Source organism: Platichthys flesus, chromosome 22 (assembly GCF_949316205.1).
Source record: "Platichthys flesus chromosome 22, fPlaFle2.1, whole genome shotgun sequence".
Lineage (NCBI taxonomy): Eukaryota > Metazoa > Chordata > Actinopteri > Pleuronectiformes > Pleuronectidae > Platichthys > Platichthys flesus.
Window position 1 is genome coordinate 8,754,264 of NC_084966.1, and position 17,756 is coordinate 8,772,019.

The 17,756-nt window shown below is 42.3% G+C and overlaps 1 protein-coding gene across 1 annotated transcript in view; it reads right to left on the reverse strand.

The window, feature by feature from the left end:
* The window catches only part of nlgn4xa (neuroligin 4 X-linked a), an 83,629-nt gene extending 66,862 nt beyond the window's left edge, over positions 1-16,767 (reverse strand). Inside the window, exons 1-2 of the mRNA XM_062381100.1 lie at positions 16,447-16,767; positions 487-1,211 (exon numbers count right to left, since the gene is read on the reverse strand). Of these exons, the coding sequence (XP_062237084.1) occupies positions 487-937 (451 nt within the window). The 5' untranslated portion in view covers positions 938-1,211; positions 16,447-16,767. The remainder of the gene's footprint in view (positions 1-486; positions 1,212-16,446) is intronic.
* Between the last annotated feature and the right edge of the window lie 989 nt (positions 16,768-17,756).

The following is a 17,756-nucleotide window of genomic DNA, read 5'->3' on the forward strand; positions in this document are numbered from 1 at the left end:
AACAACAGGGTAGAAAGTATGAAACATGATGAATGATTGAAAACAGTGTTAAGAGGAGAAACTCTGCTGTGTCTGTAGCAGCAACCGATGGATTTAGCATTGAAGATGTGTACATTAAACACGTTTACAGGTAATTAACTGTGCGTCTTCTAGTGCCTGGCCTTAATTTGTTCATACTGGCCTGAACCGCTATTATTACAATTATTTAATTCAGAGTGATGTGTAATTGAAATTGTAGTATTTGTTTACTTATTGTCACTTAAAACAATGGAGATAATATAAACACAACATGATTCCGCACCAGTGGGTATCACAACACAAATCACAGCTTTGTCAAGTACTGCTGGAATTGTAGCAGACAAATAGTTGTGTATACCATCCTGTAATATTCTGCCTCAAGTTCAGGATCGACCTGCACAAGCAAGTGCCGAACAACAAAAACACAGGAGGGACATGACAGAGAGAGGACAGAGTCGGTTGACCTACCGTCCTCCGTGGGGACGTAGATGTTCAGGTAAAGGCAGTCCTCACTCTGCTCCTGCACATAGGTGACCAGTGTATCCAAGTTGGCTGTGAACCACACAGGGAGCATGTCATTGAGCAAAAAGCGGTCCTCTAAGAACTGAGGACAAACTGGGGCAAACTGGGTAGCATTCCTGATGCCCGGCCAGGACATGGGGGACTCTGGCGGCTGAAACCTCCGCTCCCCTGTCGGCGCCAGTGCATATGGGATCCCCAAGTACTGCTCCACTGGTCCCAGGATTTCATTGGGTAATGTAACCTTCACTCCCCGCAATTTCCCATAATTGGTGGTGACCACTGGGTGCTGCTGGGCCTGAACAGTGGCCACACAGATGGACATCAGCCCTAACCACAGCAAGGGGTTGGCCTTGGCTGTGGAGCAGTGCATCCATGAATGTCCTCTGGGCACTGACATGCTACTGTTGTGCTGAGCTCGAGCCTGGCAGGTTGGGGTCGAGGTCAACCTCGGGTCCTAGGCGCAACCCCGGCCACTCCACCGAGACGCTGCTCCTCTTCAGACTTTGAACTGAGAGAGGGAGCCCCGGCCAAACGAAGCAGCTTTCTTAAAGCTCCCCATCCTGAGAGTCTGCATGGAGACCGACTGCTGCTGGGTGACTCCCTTGTCCAGAAACAAGAGAGAGCCTGGGGGCGGGTCTTGGGTTACCTGGGCTCCAGCTTGGTGGGAAATCCTGAGAGAACAAAAAGAAAGCAAACAGGTGATTGAATATACCATTATGAGTAATTATTGTAATCCCCTTATCCATATAGAAGTTGTACGACAGTAATTGGACGTGTTTGCTCATCAATGCTTAATAGTGTTGGTCAACCACTTGGATTAAGTCTTGACACAAACAGAATGGATTGCCAATATTTTAAATTTCCAAATCCGTGGTGCCTTGAGGACACATTTATTAATACAAGTGAGGTCAAATTTTATTGATGACTCCAAAACATTGGATATATTGCCATGAAACTGCCATGAAATCTTTGGTCGCCAGAGGATAAATTAAAGACTGTACCGTCAGTACACTTGAGACATTTATGGTCTCTAGAACACATGATTTCCTTTATTTTCTATGAGAGCTCTCTGCTGAGATTTGTATTTTAGATTTAAACTACACCACACTTATTTAACAGATACCATCCATGTTCAAATTCACAGTGTACAAGCTCAGCAGGTCTTGCCTCGCACCAACGCAAAAGGCATTCGGCGCTAGAACTGTATTTGATAGAGAAAATACCTTTACCAAGTCCAAACAGCATACTTAAATTGAAACCTCTCAGCTGCACAGTAATGGTAGATGCAGGTTTCTAGCAGTATTTACTACTGAAGAGCAACTGAGTAAAGCCCTCCGCCTTCTGAAACCTCATTTAAATCTGCTAGAATTAGATCCACATCAAATTGCTCACGGTCGTAGATATCATTACCCTGGTTTTCTTTTTTTATTATTCTTTTATTTTTTTCTGGCATTATTTCCTTGGAAATTGGTAAAAAAAAAAAAAAAAAAGCCCTATCTTGCAATGGTAAAGACAGAGATAACATATTCCTGGCTCAGAGCCTTTGGCCAGATCTACACCAAAAGGAAATGGCTTCGTTTTGGCTAATGTCCCATACTTCCACCCCGTTTCATGGAGATTTGGTTCAGTAACCTTTGCATAACCATGCTGAGAACATGCTTGGTTCAGTAACCTTTGCATAACCATGCTGAGAACTGACCGACAAACTGTCGGGGGAAAATGTAACCCTCTGGGCACAGGTTAAAAGGCACCATGACTCTGATCAATTGCAGCCCTCTTGTCCTTAGTAAACTTTGCTATTAGTTATCTCTTCTACAACACAAATAAATCGCAGTCTCATTGTGGTAAATTAAAGGCATTTGTGATTCTGAAACTGTGAATAGAAAAATAAAAAAGAGAAGTCTGCTGATTGCTTAGTTTTAAAGCAAAGCAGCTGGCTTGCGGTCACCTGTCGGCTCATCACTCAAGTGAGATGGCAGCAACACAATGAATGACTGAAAAAAATGTTATTGCAAGGAGTTTATGATTAGACAATGTTGGATATATTAATATACATGTGTGCAAATAAATTAAGTTGCTTTATTTAGTTTTTTAAGAGACAGCACTAAGACTTCCCTATCCACCCACATTGTCATGTTGGACAAGCCTTGAAATGTTGTATTGAAGTCATTGTTTCGAGATGTTAATTTCTGCAAATTAGCCAGGCGTAGTTAGCAAATCTTAAAGGCTATTTTGAGCTGGCAGTCTATGCTACAGCTGAAGCAATGGTGAATTATATCTAAAAACTAATTGCAAAGCTAGTGGCGGCCTGTCGAAGTCATGAGATTGGTTGAAACAATTTGATGACAGATAACTCCCCGGCTCCTATAATTTCAATTAGAAATCTGCTTTGTGGGCTCGGGGGGGTCTCATGGACAATTGCATCAAAACCAGATGGCATGCAGCCCCATTATTCAATTTCCTGATGGAGCTCTCGCCTCATTCCACTGCCCCCAAGCCTTAATATATTACTTAGATATATATATATATATGTATATATCTTTTTCTCATTTTAAGTGGTTTGGGTGGGGGGGGAAATCTCACACCTGAGTGATCCAGTTGAAAAATGTCGATTAACTGTCCCCCTTACTCACATAAATAAATAAATAAATACTGTGTGCCACTTAAATTCGGGCCAAATCAATAATTGAATCGCACGATGACCGGCACTGACTCCTTTCTGATATCAAATATAAATGAAAAAGCTGCATGAATAAATTACATGAATTCTGCTTAAAGAGTCAAAGTACACGCCAATCTTTGCAAGCAAGACATTTAAACGAAACAGTTTTCAAACAAGGATTAGCGGAACCGAAAACAGGGAGGATTCAAGCTGCTCCCGACTAGCAGCGGGGATTTGTCTTGTGGGCCTGAGACTGTCTGCCTGGGAACACACAAGTGATGAGAAAAATGCCTGCTGGAAATTCAGTGTCATGCATTGGGTGTGGCAGCGTTCCAGAAGCTGGCCGAGTTTAATATCACCCTGGTAAAGCTTTATTGTGTCTTAGTATGTTGGAGCAAGGGTAGGACAAGGTGGCTGCAAGGACTGAAGTACATGGTCACTTTGCTACATTGTATAATAACATAACATTATGATATATCAGTGAAGGGGACCTGCTGGCTTTTCCTTATTTGTTGTCAAATATGAATTATTAGTGTAGTCAAATAATGAGGTAAAAGTTTTCCCAGTGAGACAAAAGCCCAGGAATTCAGACAGTTGTAAACACTATAGGCTCCCAAGTCACCTGCTCCGGTCCTAGCTTGTTTCCCAAAACTTTACTACAGTGGTTATATATATATTTAATGTACTCCATATATAGGTTTACTATACAATCATTTGGCGACAAAAAAAGATATAGCTTAACCTAAACCTAAAACCTAATCTTCTCTACTTCTGTATCCGTTTTATCTCGTTTCCCACATGTACAGCTTCTAACATGTTTTTATATACGCAATGATACAGAGAGTATATGGATTATGACTGAGCGATGGAATCCACTGTTATGTCACACAATAAGCAGGTACAGCAGCCTGCAGTAAGCTCTGTTGCTGCGGACGCCTGTACTGTCAACTTACATGTTTTGACAGTACAGACTAATCTTTCTTTCACCAAGCCTGGATGGTTAACAAGAAAATTTACTCTCACAAATCTTTCTGCCACACATCATGTAGACTTGGCTACTGTAATTCCCTACTCGTCTCCCTCAGCAAGTCATCTCCAGTCCATCTATATATGGTCTCAGATGCTCCTGTAAGGCCGCTGACCAAATCCATAGGAATGACCCACATCACATCCGTTCTACACTCTTTACAATAGCCTCTATTTCATATCAGGATTAATTTGCAGCTTGATCCATCTTTGACCTGCTTCTACCTCACATTGCCAGCATGTCACCGAGCCAAGTCAAATACACTGTGCGATGTGAGCCCAATTGTGACGCGTTTCCTGAGTCACATGACTTCACAGCTGTGTCTGAGGTCTGATCAGTTGCTGAATTTCTGACATGTTAGACATTTTGATTGGCTGTCTTGAGGCTCAGAGTCACAAGTCGATTGAGACTCTGAGCCTCAAGACTCTGAGCCTTTATATATAATAAAAGGAAATGTAGTTTATGGCTAGAAGCAATTGTGCTGCAAGAAAGAAAAATAACAAGATAAAGGTGTTCTTACAATACAGTAATCAGTGTGAGATGACAGGTAATGCATTTGAGTAATGGCCCCGACACTGTGGAATTTTTCTTTCTGTAGATATAAGACTTGATGTCTTTAAGAGTGCAGCTTAAAAGTAATATAATCAAACTGGCCTTTGTCTAGACGTCTGTCTTATTTTCTACATGTGTGTCCATGTTTTACGTCCAGTAGGAATGCTTGTAATGGACAGTAATACAAAACCCACGTTTACATTATTTCCCAGCCTCCGATGAGACTTCTATAATGTTTTAATATGGGTCAGGTTAGGGACTGAGTTACAGTGAAATTTATCGAGCACTTCTAAAAACAACAGATGTTGAAATGCTTTACATAGAAATCAAAGTGGCAATAAATGGGGAGGATTAATACTTAATATGACAGTGAAGGGCAAATTGTTGGGATGAACATGAACACATACAAGCACCTGAGAAACACCTCAGAGACAGTTTTGCAGTGTCACACTTTTCCACTTAGTATGGCAACAATGAAGTTATCAAACATGGTTGAAAACATTACAAGTTTCAAAATATATTTGCATGCATGCATGCATTTTTTTTTTTATTATGCTTTTATTGTGCTTTAGACCAAACCACATTTTTAGAGCACTGTCTTCTTCTACCAAGGATTGTCAGGATTTAGGAAGCAGTTGGACCAAGAAGCAGAGTATTAACAAAAAGTGTCTTCTTTAATGAAGATAAGTCTTTAACAGAAAAATCAACTTAAGGCAAAAAAAGAGAAGCAGATGACGGGAGCTCAGGAGACGAGGCAAAACCAGAAGCACAGGAGAGGAAGCACGGGAGATCAGGACAAACACGACACGACATAACAACGAGGACCGGACGAGGACAAAGGGGAGCACAGAGACTCATATACACACACAGGGAAGACAGGGGCAATTGGACACAGGTGGAACACATGAGGACTGGTGCAGACGATCACAGACAGGAAGTGAAGCAAGAAAACACACTAGGAACAGAAACTACACAATAAAACAGGAAACAGAACACAGAGTGTGACAACATGAAACACAGAAACAAATCAAACAAACATACACACAGGGACGTACAAGAAACACGAGGAGGTACTAAAAAACCTAAGGTGGAAACTTAACATCGGAAAACCATGACAAGGATTCTGTGTCTATCAAAGTGTGTCATATTTCTTTGTTCAATAGAACTCTATTGTTGTCCCAAAACTATTATGAACCCATCAGGTGCACACACTGCTGCATTGGATTACACGTCATCACAATGAATATGTACACGGTATATTAACTGTCCTGCTGTACATATTACCAACTGTGTATTTATCCAGCTCTGAAAGCAGACCCAATTATTAACTCAGCACTACTTCCTACTGTGGAGTGAAAAAGCTATGAAAAGAAGGAATTATTAAGATTTTATATTGTATTGCATGTATTGTAATATTTTGTAGATACACACACACACACACACACACACACACACACACATAGATAGATAGATAGATTACTTTATTCATCCCCGAAGGGAAATTAAGTCGTCAATAAAATACAATACAATAGAATAAAATAAAATAAAAAAACTTTTTATTCTATTGTATTGTATTTTATTGTATTCAAATGTACCGGCTGCTATGACGACTTAATTACATATATACATATATATATGTATATAAAAGATATGCCATCCTATACTCAAGCTTATTTCAGAACCTTTAGAGGTGTTTCCATGGTAACGATCAATGACACCTGCTGAGAACTGGTAGAAACTGAAGCAAAAATGTCTCATAATTTCTGCTTTGCTAACAATGTTGTGGAGCTGCCAGTGAGAAGAAAAGGCATTTTCAAGAAGAAAAACAAAACTAAAAACATGTTCGAGAAGAAATATATGTATTTTTTCAAATCCCTGACACTGCTGCACCCACGTCTGGATTTCCTACAGAAAATATCCCTGGAACTTTTTTCTGCCGCACTGTAAGTGGCAGAGCAGGCAGCTGCACGCCTCCAGCTTGAAGGGAGAATACCCAGAATACACTGCAAGCTGGTATGGTAAAGAACAAATTGAAGATACTGAGGAGATTTATTACATTTTGACCAAAAAAAAAAGAGCAAAGTGTGATTATGGGCCAGAACACATGGGTGACATCATGATGCCATGTGGTTGATCAGCTACAGATGGCTCAGCTTTCACTGTGATCCAACAGATTTCCAGTGCTCTCAATGCCAGCATAATAAAATCTATACTTATGACAACAGTTGCTGGACTTGGTTTAATCTTTCTTGTAACTTTGCAAATATATATCTCCATATGCAAGTGTAGGGGGCATAATCAAGCTTCTCAGTCTAAACCAGTCCTTAACTGGCCCCGTATCTGTCTGTCATGGCACTGAGAGCAGACTGTCACACCTTCTTGAGCATACGTGCAAATCTCAGTTTGATTTTCTCCTTTTCCGGAGATACAGAGGAAAAGACAAGGTTCCATGTTCTCATCGGAGAAGTGCTCCACACCTCACATCTGTTTTGCAGCAGTCGTGATAGAAGTACAATATCTCACTATTATGACCTGTAAAGTGATTTAATGGGATAGGGCGAACACTGGCTGTGTCCCAATTTAGGTCCCCTTGGGCCGTGTGGAAGGCAAAGGCCAAACAGAAAGGAGGTTCCTTCTGTGCTAGCTAGCGCCAGTACATTAGAAAACATTTGTCACCAAAGCTGGTCGGATCGACCTGTTGGGGCGTTTCTCTGGGAAGATAGAACTCATTCAGACTAATATCTTTTCTGAGATGCAATCAGTTTTCAAATGCGGCCTCCACAGGCTGCAGCCCCAGAATGGGGAAACAGCTTACATGTCACACAGCTCTATTGAATCACCTTGTACCTAAAGTTGTGTGTTTATCTGAGCTTGCCGGGATTTAGCTACAGTCATGCAAAAGGCTTATTGTGAAATGTACGCCGATCAGCCGCGACATTAAAACCATCTATTTAATTAGCCATGCCCTTTCAGAGCTGTCAGGGGAGGCTGGAACCAACCCGAGCTGACAGTCAAACATTCACAGTCACATTCACACCTACGGGCAATTCAGTCATCAGTCAACCTAACCTGCATTGGGACCGTGGAAGGAAGTGGGAGAGATAGCCCACGCAGACATGAGGAGAACATGCAGCTGACAGTGCATGTTCTCAATACCGGTTTCAAATGCGGTTTTGTTAATGTGCACAAATCCTACGTGTTATAAAGGAGAGCCATTTTCTGCATTTTACCCTCCATTATCGAAATGCAATCCGTGACTAAAAGGTATGTGACATCAGAATAAACTTCAACATGCTAAATATTCATAAAAATACTTGATAAATTCAAGACGGGTAACATATCTTCAAATCTCCAGGCAGTTCCTTTTCAAAATCATTTCACAAAGAAAATTATGTTTTAAGACAAACAAAATCTTCTGAGGCTGTAAGCAAACAGATTCTGTCCCATGATCATGTGCTGTCAGTGAGTGTCTCAATAGACCATGTGACAGATCCCGGAGGACATTCCACAGTAAATACTGTTGTGTGTTAAAGTGAAATAAAGACCGCAGGCTTGTTTGAACCCAAGCAAACATGGTCCACCAAGTCTCGGTCTGATACACTGTTAATGGAGCGGCTCCACAAAGTGTCAGTACCTCCGAGACAGAGTTGTTCAGGTATTGATTAAACTGACTGTGACGTTACAGTCAATATCACTCCTGATTTTTTTTTTCCCCCCCAGGAGCACACAGACACTGTTGACATTTAAAAGTCATTTAGATCAGTCCTTAGGTGGCGATACGTTGCTGAGAGAGTTAAGGGTTCTCAACTGGACAAGGATTTGGTCACAAGTCCTCAAAATGAACCCCCTCTCTGAAAGCTCAAACAAGAGATCTTATTTTTGTTCATGGTGCAAAGGCAAATCCCAAATTCTGCTATGATATTTGACTGTATGTTGGGAAAATAAAGAACCAACCCGTGGTTTGTATTTAAGCATATTATTATTATTATTAGAGTGAAGAGGAAGTAGCTTGCTTTTCTGAATTGTCTACATAAGAGTGGAAACTGACACAATTATTTTGAAATAAGGGTCATGGTTCATAGGGTTGTTTGTGGTTACTTGGTGATTTCTATTTGATGTAGTAAGATACACCATGTAATCACATGAAGTACTGTATATAATAAAATAACAAAGGTATATTTATATAGCGACAAATCATAATATACATTATCTTGAGGCACTCAAACCATGACAAACTAACTGGACATGGAGCACTTAGGTCCCCTGAGGGTCCGGGGCACTTGTCCATTTTGATCCAGCCTCCTACTAGAATAACATTTGTTGTGTGATGTGGTTTCCCTCAGCAAAACTAACAAACTAACAATAGAGCCGACTACTTTATTATATCCTCAAATAGTAACAAGAGCTTTTGTTCACCCAACTACAGACTGTCCAGGGTGGGGCGGCTCAGTGCATACTTTCCCTATCATACATCAGTCATACACGGCCGGGGTTGATTACTTTTTCCAGGGATACTTTGGCACGCAGAATACGGGGAGACTGGGATTGAGACGCCAACCATATTCACCATATTTTACACAACTACAGTGCTCTGGTCAAAACTAAAAGGAACGACAGTGCATAGGAAGAAGGACGCATACTGACTTGTGTTTATATAACAATTCTGATTAGTTTTCAATGACAGATAATCCGGTTAATGTAGACTATGCTATCATTTACTGTAGATACACAGTATTTAGTTGCAAAAAGCCCATCAAATACTTCAAATCATTTTTTAAATGCATGACGAATGGAAGTCTGCATTCATGCTCAAGTACATAGATGCTTGGGTAGGTAATATCAATACCATTTTAATATCTTAATATATAAAATCAGCATATATGGATGAATAGTGGGATTAGAGGAGGCTTTTTTAATCCTTTTTTGGGGAAACTGGAAAGTGGAAGTTGTGTCTTTGGGTCCTCAGTTCACATACTCAGTCTTTACACCTGTAGTGGATCGATCCAACTAATAAGTATTGATTAATCAATGGGCCACAAGATAGACCCAAAGTACTTTTCTCCTTTTAGCTTAACAACAGTTACAGCTATGTTCGCCCATTAAGCTCACATCTAAGAATGTCACAATTTGTGTTAAGCACAACACAATATCGGAAAGTCTCAAAACCTTAACCGACTGGTTCTGGGTATTTTCTTGACATCACTAGACAGTAAGAAAAACTGCAACAACCCTGGAAACAACAACCGTAAAATTTGAAAAATCCCAGGTTACTAAATTAACATTACTTAGGCCTCCTTTGTCTTTCACTCTTGTGAAACCACAGTAAATTGAAAACACAATTGTGTCCATTTGGGATTGTTACAGGTGAACACACAAGCCCAAGAACAGAAAACGATAAATCTTAATATTTACCCCAAAGCTTCTTCTTTCTCCACTGATTACATTCAACACATTTGCATACTAATAAGGACACTGCAAAGCTCAAATGCTTCCCGCTCATATAAATAACAAAAGAAAGAGACGTGTCTGTTGACTCATCAGGCAACTTAATGTACAGTATGTTATGGATATATATTACTATAGAACAGTATTCATATAAGACAGCTGACTGTATGGAAAATAATTACATATACATATACTGTAGATATCCAAACAACAAGAGCAACGAGAGGCTCTTGATCGTTGGCTGTTTGTCTGCAAGTGGGTTTATATAGAGATAAAATGCACTTTGATATAAATAACGCAGCCACCTGGCAGCACAGAATTGGTAAAACGGTAAAAGAGGTGAATGCAGCGAGGCTTTGTGCAGCTCAAATTGCCACATATTGTTCACTGAGGTTATGTGCTTGTAAATGTTTCTGTGATAAACTGACACGGTGTACAGTATTTATTCTAGTGCAGCGGTTTATGATAAACTGTCCTTCAGACGGCTCGGGCTGAATGGGGAGCGTGCTGCGTGGCTCTCCTTGGCAGACGCACACACAGGAGATTGCGAAACATTGTTCCCACCCTTAATGATTGCAGGGGATAAGGCCCATGAATACCAATGAAGGCGCTCACTGTCATTTGCATTTCAATCATTATAAAAATGATCCTGTCAGAGGCGCCCTGTCCGCTTAACGGGAAAATGTCACATACACTTTGAACTATTGCGGTTCATAATTAGCTACGTATAAATAATATATTTATTATAACATTTGCAGTTGTGTTTGTGCATAGGTTTTTCCCATTTTTACATATGTATGTATGTATGTATGTATATATGCTTTTAATGATATAAAACATTGTGAAGAATCATTCGGACCATGATGGACAAGAGATTTCTTGAAACTATCTTTTCATATTTGCAGAACACAGAGTGTGCTAAGACTAACCGGGCACAGCCTGGGTCACATGCATAAAGCATGAGTCTGAAAAACAACAGAATGCAAAAGAAAGAGAGTTCTCTGCTTCCGAGCTTAGAGCACTTGAGGGGCTGTCCCCATCTGAACGCCCTCCCTTTGAGTATGATCAGTTCGGCACAGGAAGAAACTTTTGCCTTCAGATAAGGTCAGATGCCACTCGGTGTGAACCAGTTCACCTCAAGCATAACCCAGCCTTTACATTCACATATCAATCTGTGATCGGTACCTGCACATCCTTCACTAAGCGGCCATAGGTCTTGAGCAAATTCAATGTCACACAGTGTAGAAGACACGATTAGACCCTGCAGGCAATTTGGAGTCTCCATCAAACTGCATATTTTTGGACTATGGAAGAGACATTCAGAGGAAGCAGCCAAACACAGGCAGTTCATGCAAACTCCACACACCCACAGGAGTCCCAGGTGGCCAGTTCTGGATTCCACAGTTTTAATTGCTAAGCCACCTTGCAAGTGGTGCAACGCCTCTCTCTTTGTGAAATGTCCTCTACTGGCCAATGATGTTTCCCACAAATAAAAACCAACCTGCATGCTTACACTTTCATTCCCCTTGTCCTTCTTGCTCTCAGCAAAGAGGAAATCAGTTCCGGCAGCAATTTCTAGGTTTTCAATGTCTCTTAACATTTTAATGAGACTGAGATGCCCTTTCATTTCCTCATTATAACACCTTCATGTGGATCGCTTTCCGCTCGGGAGGTTATTTTTGACCTGACAATCAAAAGAGACGGATGTATTTGACCCACACATGTCATTTACAGCAAATGTAGTGGTAATCCACATCCAATCAAAGGAATATATTGATGTAGGAGGTTTTAGTCTATCTATGATTTTGTTGTTTCACAGAACAAAGCTTAGAAGTCAGCGAATGAAGGAGGAAGCTTTCAGGAAATCATCAAATCTTAAGCAGAAGAATTTACCGAGGCTTGGTGTATCATAGGGAAAGGTGATGAATAATGCAAATGTTAGCAACCGAATGCCATCATACACCTAGATAATCCTCTAGACAGGTAATATTTAAACTCAAATAGACTCATATAGACTACAGGTCCAAAGCATGGTATTTTTCCTCGCATTGAGTCTACTATGTACAAAATACTTAACATTACCACACTTTTTCTTTTACACACCACTTACACATTTCAGATCCTGAATCCTCCATGCGTCACCCTGTCCACATTATCTTCGGAGGGCCATGAACAATGTTTACAGTAAATTAAGTTCGCAATTGAAAAAGCAGCGAGGTGAGGCCTAATGCACGTAAAAACCTAATAATCCATCAATCCATCCATCCACTAGCAACACCACGGTTTTGTGTGTGAGTAATGTAGTGTTGTTTTGTATATGAATGTATACACATCTCTATACAGCATCCTGACTGTCCTTCGTAGTCTGTATTTGTCTTGTTTACCGTCAAATCCAAACCAGACAGTGATGGATGTTCAGAGAACGGAGTCAATGATTGCAGTGTAGTACCGGATCCGCATCTCCTGAGGCAGCGGGTAGCGCTCCTCTTGAAGTTCACTGTCAATTCCACAATTGTTGAGCCTGCTGAGCCCCAGGAGAGCCCCGAAGAAACATCTGCATGCAAGGGTCATCACTATCTGAAATGCGGGAGATGACCATTGTGTCATCTGCAAATTCAAGGACTGAAGTTGTTTTTGTAAAGTACGAAAAGGGGGGGGGGGGGGGGGGGGTATGATGTGGCCAAACTCAATAAGGCAGCAGAAAGTGAACAACAAAGAGAGATTCAAACCGTTTACTGTGGTTGAGCCTAAGGGTGCCGGCAGAGCTTCTGGTCCAAATGCACAACAAAACCCTAAAATCTGAGCATTGACCATCAAGACAAATCTAAAACTAAGGGACAAATTGAGGAAGTATATAGATTTTTTGTTTACCACGTTGACGGCACGTTGAATGGTTGTTTGTCTCTCTATGTTGGCCCTGTGATGCGCTGGCGTCCTGTCTAGGGTCTACCCTGCCTTTTGTCAAGTGTCAGCTGGGATTGGCTCCAACTACCCCCAGCACCCTCAAAAGACAAGCCGTATAGATAATGACTAGATGTTAACCACTTACCTCATCAAATATAGCCCCAGAGAAATGTGCTGTGGACGTTGGAAAAGACACAACTCCCATCATCAGCATCAACAGATAGTAGGCTAAAGATAAAGACTAAAATTTACAATTAAAAAGCTAGATTAACTTGCAAGAAAAAATGTCGTATAATATTTAGATAAACAAAGAAAATGTACATAATGTGCATGACGGGCAGCACCACTGAATGCGTCATTTGAACAGTATGCAGTGGCGTCAGCGAACCAGTTCAGTTTTATCCTGATTGCAACATTTAAAAGATGTTGTCTATATTTTGGCTCTGTTAATGATCAAAAGGGGGTCAGGTGTTGTGCCTGCTCACAGGCCTGAGGTAGAATATAAAGCATAGTTTGATCAAGTTCAGTTTGCTTTAAGCAGAGAAGGTAGTAACAGACTGACTCAACATAACCACAGTTAGTTGTTTTCCTAAGAAGTAATTTCAGTCTGTTTAGCTATTTCACCCTCCCTGGATTCGCCTCTCACATATTCTGCCCACGCTGCTTAAGAGTCCGTGCTTTTCACTGACAGACACATGAGGCACCTGTTGCTCAGGGGTTAAAAGGCATCATCCATCATCGGAAGGTCGATGGTTCGATCGCCGGCTCCTCCAGTCCACATGCTGAAGTGTTGTTGAGCATGACACGAACCCCTAATTGCCCCTGATGACTATGTAACTGTGATGAATGACTAATAGAGAACCGATATATATATATATATATATACATATTTACCTCACATTTACAAGCAAGTCAAACACAGCCTCAAACCAGCTCAAGCTACTAAACCCATGCATATGCAGTACTTTTCATAAAGAATAACATTAACACATTTGTTTAAAGAACAAAAAGTACATCTGAGCCTGCTGAACACTGTCCTCTGTGAGCCAAATACAGCATGATTAAAGATTAAACATATAGGGGACAGATCTGTGTGATTCTCTTTACAGCAAGTCTTTGTCGGTTACTGCAGCAAACAGGCCTCCTGGAATTTTGTGAGAGAGAGAGAGAGAGAGAGAGAGAGAGAGAGAGAGAGAGAGAGAGAGAGAGAGAGAGAGAGAGAGAGAGAGAGAGAGAGAGAGAGAGAGAGAGAGAGAGAGAGAGAGAGAGAGAGAGAGAGAGAGAGAGAGAGAGAGACTGGCATACAACAGGACATATCAGTCTTGAGTTTATGTGTATATGATCCAGACGCATAGGAAAACAGCTGCCTGCTTGACACCCACATGTCCTCACTGTCAGATGAACGTGTTGCTCTGTGCGATGGGAGGCCTGCATTTGTAATAACGCACAGTAATGGACCAAAGTAAAACAGTTTGTTCAGATTGATTTCTACACCATATTTGTTTTTTTATTAGTAAAAGGCAACCAGGAAGACTGGGGTATCCATGGAATGAAAAATTAAAGAGAAAAAGACTCAAACCGATTTTCTGCACGACATTGTTTTCAGCAATCTCCAATAATATTGAGAACACGCAGGGAGAGTGGATTACGCGATGCCGTGTGCGTGTTGCAATTGTTTGACTTTCATTTTGAACGACATGGCTTTCATCCTGGATGAAGTGTGCAGCTTGTCAAAAAGAGAACAGGACTCCTGCGGAACAATCACAAGCCAGAAGGGGAGCTGGGGTTTTAAGAGGGATTGGACGGGGGGACTGCACTGCACTGGGCAAATGTCGTAGCAATGGACACATCCTGTTCTCTTAGTCATTATCTAACACAAACCAATTCAAAATGACTTATATGTTCAAATGGTGTCTCACACAGTATTTCTCTCTACTGAAGATGGCGAAGGATGGAAGCATTTGCTGTACACCAGAATGAGTCAAAGCTTAGCTGCAGTGGAGCGAGATATTCAGAGCGTTCCAGGAATCCATTTCCTCGGAGATTAATTTCATTATCAGTTATGAACCCCACGTACAATACCAATGAAGACCAGAGCTGGATTAAAATTAAAACGCTTGAGAGGTCACACCAACACCTATTCTAGGCACCAAAACACCCACGCACCCACACTGAGAGATCCTGTCTTTTCTTGGGTAAGATTGTATGGCCTGTGTCTCCGTGGCCCCCTGGGGACCGAGTTTAAAACCTAAAAGGCCACTCCGGACGTTGTGATTTTTTTTGTCCAGGAGCCGCTGTGAGAATGACAACACACACACACACACACAAGGTCACCTCGAGCTAAACCAGCAGCCTGCCGCCGGAGCAGACTTGCACAACTGCCACCCGGTGTGAACACAAGCTTCAAATCACAGCAGCGGTGTATAGCTGCATAAATTCATGCAAGGCACAAACCCCCCCCCCTTTTCCCTTTCCCCTCAAAATCCACATCCAGATATCCACACCACCATCTTGTGGCTGCCCGGATAGGGATGCGCGCTGGGAGCTGCAGGAGGGAAAGATGCCTCATCTCCGCCGCAACTCAGACACACAAGAGTTGTGGGGTGGTTGTGGGGTGGTGGGGGGGGGGGGGGGGACGGGGGACGCAGGTGTGAAATGGCTTTTAAAACGCTCTGCTATCTTGAGGGAGCAGGCGCTTCGTGCCGTCGCCTCACGGGTCGCCTTTCTCTGCGTCGCCCTGTTGCTTTTAAAGTAAACGGAGGCTGTTGCTTCGCCAGCGAGTGGGAATTGTTGCAGGAAAACACCGATTCACAAACACGATGCCACGCGCGATGTGAGATGCGGCCGCCCGTTAACAGCCTCCTCACTGCGGTCCCCCTTTTTTTTTTTTCATCATCCCTTCCTTCTTCCATATTTAGACACAACCAAGTGCGCAAGAACAATCCAAAGCTGCAGCAGGTTTTTTTTTTTTTTTGGGGGGGGGGGATATGATAACTCCATATTGATTCTAATTTTCCAAAGAAGTTGTGATAACACTGACAAATAATTACTATTAAGCTGAGCTCAACAACGGACGTCGGTGGATGAATCCCCCCCCCCCCCCGTGGATCGTGAGCCATTGGGGGGGGGGGGGGGGAATTCATCCAGTGGCGTCCGGACAAGCCGTCAGATGAGGACGCGGAGGAGGAGGGGGGGGGGGGGGGGGTGTCAGCGCCTGGAGACGCACACAAATTCGGCCGCTTGTTTTTTTTAAGTCTGCTTTTCCCTCTCGGAAGGAAATAAAAAAAGCTGGAGGGCTCGACTCCGGCGCACTTACCTCAGCCTGTATCCCCGCCGTCCGAGTCTTTTTTATGTAAGTCCCGACTTCAGGCGAAATGCGCACTACGCAGGGTGACAAAAAAAAAACAAGATAGAATAAAGTCCACGTCCAGCCGGCTCCTCGGCAAATCCAAAGTAAGACGCGCAGTCCCGATGCACTGGAGGCAGCCCAACTATACGTCCTTTACGCGCGCGTTTGTGCGAGAGTGTGTGCGTGTATGAGCGTGTGTTTGCGTGTGTGTGTGTGTGTGTGTGCTGGGGCAGAATAGAGATGCAGCTTTATCAACACGGAAGATATTTCAATGAGTCACTGCAGAGGCACTGGAAACGGTGCTGCATCTAATTGCTCTCATACAGGGAGTGTATTGCGAGGACGAGATTAGTGATAGAGAAACCAGGTCTCTCTCTCTTTCGCTCTCTCTCTCTCTCTCCCTCTCTCTCTCTCTCACTCTCTTTCTAGTTTGCCATTGGACTACACCGACTGAAATTTACTAAGCCTGCAGCCAATGGATTGCCGCATTCTCTCCATCACCCTTAAGCAGCGGCGGGGTTGTGGCAGCTCTGGCATGGAGCTTGGGACATGGCACCGGCTGCTTCTCCAGAAAGCCGGGGTCCGGGTCTCGCACAGGCCACACAGAACCTCCCCGTGATGCCAAGAAAAAAAAAAAAATATTCCTTTTCTTTTCCATAGTCTTTGTCCATGACATGCTGTCTGCTCAGGGCAGGATGAGCACAATACATGGCCTTGGGGCAAGCTGTGTGGAAGCTCAATTACACATCACTCATTTCGATGGAATTGGTTTTTAATTGGTTTTGATGAAAGCTGTACTTCATTAATAAAAACGTTCATAAAGGCCGAATCAACTTTTTTTCCCCCCACGTTCAGTTTTTGTTATCTCATCGGCAGAGCTTATACACTCAGGAAATTATTAAATTGGCAATTTAGAGACTGGGTTTGTGCTTTCACTGTGCAGACGTGCTCCCGATGTATTGTGGTTATTTCACAGACCACATATTTTTGTTTGTTTTCACATGCTGTATGAGCTTTGCATGGGTTTACATCTACTGCAGTGCCCGTTCTAAGCCTTCCTGTTGGGAATGGGCTGTTTGCTTGACCTGTGGTGATGCTGCAGAGTCTACCTCAGAAGTATTTCTTTCCATTAATGAGTCCTCCTCCAACACGTCTACAATACACTGTCGCTTGTTGTTATTGTGAATATGTTGAACAATGTGTGCAGAGCTATTTATTCAGAGTTATGGGTTCGGATTAAAGTTAGAACTGTGGGTTCTTCCTACATGGTTTATCTG